General features: G+C 33.2%; 2 protein-coding genes across 3 annotated transcripts in view; one reads left to right on the top strand and one right to left on the bottom strand.

Annotated features, from left to right (window-relative positions):
• LOC123009296 (A disintegrin and metalloproteinase with thrombospondin motifs 9) overlaps positions 1-5,164 on the bottom strand; it is a 41,188-nt gene that overhangs the window by 18,519 nt on the left and 17,505 nt on the right. The window lies entirely within an intron of this gene.
• Positions 524-4,044, top strand: LOC123009297 (arylsulfatase B-like). Its single transcript, XM_044405499.1, has 7 exons — positions 524-613; positions 660-735; positions 781-1,182; positions 1,229-1,484; positions 1,535-1,692; positions 1,743-2,034; positions 3,581-4,044. The coding sequence occupies exons 1-7, from the start codon at positions 540-542 to the stop codon at positions 4,003-4,005; spliced, it is 1,683 nt and encodes a 560-aa protein (XP_044261434.1). The 5' UTR covers positions 524-539; the 3' UTR covers positions 4,006-4,044.

The following is a 5,164-nucleotide window of genomic DNA, read 5'->3' as shown; positions in this document are numbered from 1 at the left end:
TAAAATCTTAGAATCTCAAAAACCTACCTAAATATATTTAAATATTTGTAGTCTGGTAATCATGGATTCTAATTTCATCTTAAAAATCATAAAAGCTATAGATCTTTAAAATTTCTATTTTAAAATCTTAAAATTTCAAAAACCTAGATCGAGTAAATTTTTAGTCTTGAAATTATGGATTCAAAAATTTTAGGATCTTATCAGCCTAAAAATGTTAAAATCTCTCTTGTTTTAAAACTTTGGGATTTCAAAAACCTAAAGATTCTTAAATTTTCATAATCTCTAAGTCATGGATTCTCCGATTATTAAAATTTTAAAATCTTAAAAACTAAGATTTTAGTCAAATCTCCATAAACTTGTGGAATTTTAAAATTCTATTCAGAATAGTATAAAATGCAATAAAATGTGTTTTTTAACTCGATGAAAGTGAGGTTTTATGAGTCGAGACGTGAATGGTGAAGATAAGACAAAAAGAATTAAATAAATCTTTTTACGACTTTAAACCAGACAAAATTTCCTTCATTGTCTCAGTCACAAAAATGAGGACAATACCGAAAGATCTGTTTGTCTATTTAGCACTCTTTGGTGTATTATTTTCCGGCTTAATCACCTTGTAAGTACCCCAAATTCAAGCGACCCCAAAACTGTCCCCATTTTAGTTATGCAATAGTGCCACAAAACTACTTGCCACCACCGAAAAAACCCAACATTATTATAATAATGGCCGACGATGTGGTAAGTACGGCCGTGACCCCAACAATACCCCATTAAAAATTCCAGGGCCGTAACGATGTCGGTTTTCACGGTTCGAGTCAAATCCCGACCCCAAATATCGACGCTTTGGCTTACAATGGAATTATTTTGGACCGGTTTTACAGTCAGTGTTCATGTACCCCATCTCGGGCTGCCCTTCTTACTGGACAATACCCCATTAGAATGGGTATGCAAGGGTTACCTATAAGGGCCGGTGAAAATAAATCCTTACCCCTTCACGTTACCACAATGCCCCAACATTTAAAACGTTTGGGTTACACGACCCACTTGGTGGGTAAATGGCATATGGGGTATGCCCACATCCGAGATACCCCTTTACAAAGGGGGTTTGATACTCATTTTGGGTACTGGAATGGGTTTGTGGGCTACTTCAACTATACAGCGGTGTATGAATTGCCAAATGATACGGTATGGGTAATTTGGGGTTATGGGGTCTTAATTTGGGGTATTTTAGATGGTAAAAGGGTTCGATTTGTATGATGGGGTCGTACCGGATTGGGGGTCACGTGGCAGGTACGCCACTGATTTATTTACCGAAAAGGCAATAGATGTTATTGATGGGCACAATAGTGAGAAACCTTTATTTTTAGTTTTGGCCCATTTAGCAGCCCATACGGGCGAAGATGGGGTCGAATTGGGTGTCCCTGATGTTGCACAAGCCGAAACGAGGTTTTCTTATATTAAGGATCCCAGACGGCGGCTTTACGCCGGTAAGAATTAAATCCCTTCCACTAGGCAATATTTTTTGCAATTTTTTTAGACATTGTCCAGCGATTGGACAACTCGGTGGGCCAGATCGTCGCAAAACTCTCCGAAAAAAAACTCCTACACAACTCCATCATCCTTTTCTTATCAGATAACGGGGCCCAAACTGTCGGAACGTACAAAAATTTCGGCTCTAATTGGCCCCTAAGAGGAGTAAACCCTTCCCAAAAAAATTCGGAGGAGTGATTAATAAGCAATTTTAGGTCAAATTGACCGAATTTGAGGGCGGAATTCGGGTTCCAGCGGCCATTTATAGCCCACTTTTCCAAAAAAAGGGCTATGTAAATAGGGAGTTGATACACATAACTGACTTTTTGCCCACTTTTTATGCCGCCGCCGGTGGCAATTTGAAATATTTGGGCAAAATTGATGGTATAAATCAATGGGAGACTTTATCGTACCAAAAACCGGGCAAAAGGGCTGAAATTTTGGCCAATTTTAACGAAATTGATAACGTTTCAGCCATAATCACGGGACAGTACAAGTTGCTTCAAGGTATTGTTGTATTAACAAGAAATTAGTACCTAGGATTTAGGGATATTCGTGAATAGGTTGCCATAAATTTGGTTAGGTTGGCTTGTGGTGACAAACAAAAGATATCGAACTAGTGTCAGAAATTTAAGTTGTATAGATAACTCAATTGATAGTTGACAGAAAACATCAACCGTCAACAACAAGGCATTGAAAATTCTAGTTACAAACAACATGAAAAACGTAATTTTCCTGAAAGTTCAAATCTTAAATTTTTAAAAGAAACCTTTAAATTTCTTTTATTTTAAAATTTTAGAATTTTAATAACAACGATCTTTAAATTTTAAATTTTTGAATCATGGATTCTAAATTTTAGAGTCTTGATGGAAGTCTAAATTTCTTAAATATCAAATCTCGAAAACCTGAATGCAATTCTACATTGCCAAGTTTCTAATATTATAGATTTTTGAAGACCTTTAAATTTCTAAAAGATTGTAAAGTTTTAATTATCTAAGATTTTAAGACATTTAAGCTTGTATGATTGTAAAATTTTAAAATTTAACTTCGAGGTCTCATTTTTTAAAATCTAAACAACCTATAGATTTTTAAATTATCATAATTTTAGAATTTCGAATCCTAAAAACCTTTACATTTCTCTTATTTTAAAATCTTAGAATTTTAATAACAACGATCTTTAAATTTTAAATTTTTAAAACATCGATTCTGAATTTTAGTCTTGATGGAAGTGTAAATTTCTTAAATATCAAATCTCGAAAACCTGAAGATCTTTAAATTTTCATAGTCTTGAATCATGGATTCTAAAATTTTAGAATCTAAGAAGCCTAATATCTTAACATCTCTCTAATGTTAGAATCCTGAAATTCAAAAATAAAAAATAAAAAATAAAACGTCAACCGTCAACAACTAGGGATTGAAAATTCTAGTAGTTACAAACAACATGAAAAACGCAATTTTCCTGAAAGTTCAAATCTTAAATTTTTAAAGGTTTTTTTTACAAACTAGATAATTTTTAAACCGGTATTTCTAGATACTTTCTTAGTATCCCCCACAAAATTTTAATAACAAGGATCTTTAAATTTTAAATTTTTGAAACATCGATTCTGAATTTTAGTCTTGATGGAAGTCTAAAGTTCTTAGATATCAAGTCTTGAAAACCTGAAGATCTTTAAATTTTCATAGTCTTGAATCATGGATTCTAAAATTTTAGAATCTAAGAAGCCTAATATCTTAACATCTCTCTAATGTTAGAATCCTGAAATTCAAAAATAAAAAATAAAACGTCAACCGTCAACAACTAGGCATTGAAAATTCTAGTAGTTACAAACAACATGAAAAACGTAATTTTCCTGAAAGTTGAAATCTTAAATTTTTAAAGGTTTTTTTTACAAACTAGATAATTTTTAAACCGGTATTTCTAGATACTTTCTTAGTATCCCCCACTGTCTTTTTAAAAAAAATCTCGATTGACATTTTTTGAATTTAAGCATTTTCTTAGTCTCCCTTCTTAGTTTGAATGAAATTTTGGAGGGGAAAAATGTTTTTTTTGTAGGGAGACACAGTATTCCCGAATATGAACACTACTATGGTGACAGTGGACGCAACCATGGGGACCCCCCATACAATTTCACAGCGGTTTTGTCCAGTAGTACCAACCGAGCGATACAAAATAGTATCAAAATAGTGAATTTGAGGGGTGAGACTGATTTGAGCTGGTGCAGGAGTGCCAACCAAACTCCGATTATGGATTGCACAGAGGGTTGTTTGTTCGATCTAGAGAGTGACCCTTGTGAGACGACAAACATAATTCAAAGGGAGAAAATAATAGCTGGAAGATTATTCAAACGACTTTTAGAATTTTCGCAAGTTTTGGTCCCCCAACAAGATCCAGTTTTCGATCCAGACTCAAATCCCCAGTTTTTCAATGGGACTTGGTGCACGTGGTTGGATTCCGAATATTGTCCGAAATCTTTTTAGTTTGTTTTATTTAAGAAAGAAAATAAACACTGTGGTGATTTGGTGAATTTTATTTGATACAGAGTACAAAAGGCCTGTCAAGATTCAATGGGTGCAAAATCCGGTCGGTTTGGTGGCAGAATTGCCCCCGCACGTGCCCCGACCTGAGTTTAATACACTCGCCGACGTTCAATCATCGCTCCAAAAATAATCCGGGAAGGACCGTTCCCAAGGTTGTAATATAGCAAGTTGTATTTTAAATTCGGTGCACGTTTTAATCGCGATGAATCACATCTCGTCTCGAACAAACCAACATTAATTATTAATGTGGGTCCTGATGGGTGGCGCTTTTGCCCGTTTTGAAATTTTCTTATTAATGACGAGAGCGCCACAATCCTACACGTTTCTTGCATTAATGACATCTAATCATACATATGAAGGTGTAAAACACTCGGAGAAGGAACACGGAACGAATAAATCAACGAGATATGAGAGGCGGACGATTTGGATGGATGATGATGAGGTTATGCAATAATTGGATTTCAACAAAATGTTTTTTCTTTATTGGTTTTTATTCTACATCTCATGTCTCATTGTAGAGCAAAAAATGATCAAAAGTATCAAGTTACCCAGAATCTTAAGATTAAAGAATTAGAATTTTGTTCAGAATTCTGCAATCGTGAAATTTTAGAATCTTTAAATCTTAGCATTCTTGGATTCGTGAAATTCATATGCAGAAAGTCTTCATAAATTTAAAATCGTGGAACTATAGAATTTTGTATCTAGAATTTCTAAGTTTCAATTTTTTTTTAAATCTTAGAATCGAAAAAACTTAGATTTTTAAAATTTCATCATTTTGGAATTTAGAAGCCTAGAAACCTTTAAATTTCTCTTATTTTAAAATCTTAGAATTTTATTAACAAAGTTCTTTAAATTTTAAATTTTTGAATCATGGATTCTAAATTCTAGAATCTTGATGGAAGTCTAAAATTCTTAAACATCAAATCTTGAAGATCTTTAAATTTTCATACTCTTCAATCATGGATTCTAAAATTATAGAATCTTAGAAGCCTAATATTTTAAATCTCTCTAATTTTAGAATTCTGAAATTGTTCAGAATTTTAAAATCTTGATCCCCTAAATCTTAGATTATTACCTAAAACTTTAAAATTTTAAAAAC

This window comes from Tribolium madens, unplaced genomic scaffold (assembly GCF_015345945.1).
Source record: "Tribolium madens isolate multiple individuals breed KSU strain unplaced genomic scaffold, Tmad_KSU_1.1 Scaffold_71;HRSCAF=194;Tcas5.2_LG6, whole genome shotgun sequence".
Taxonomy (NCBI): Eukaryota; Metazoa; Arthropoda; class Insecta; order Coleoptera; family Tenebrionidae; genus Tribolium; species Tribolium madens.
This window is presented reverse-complemented; position numbering and strand designations above follow the sequence as displayed.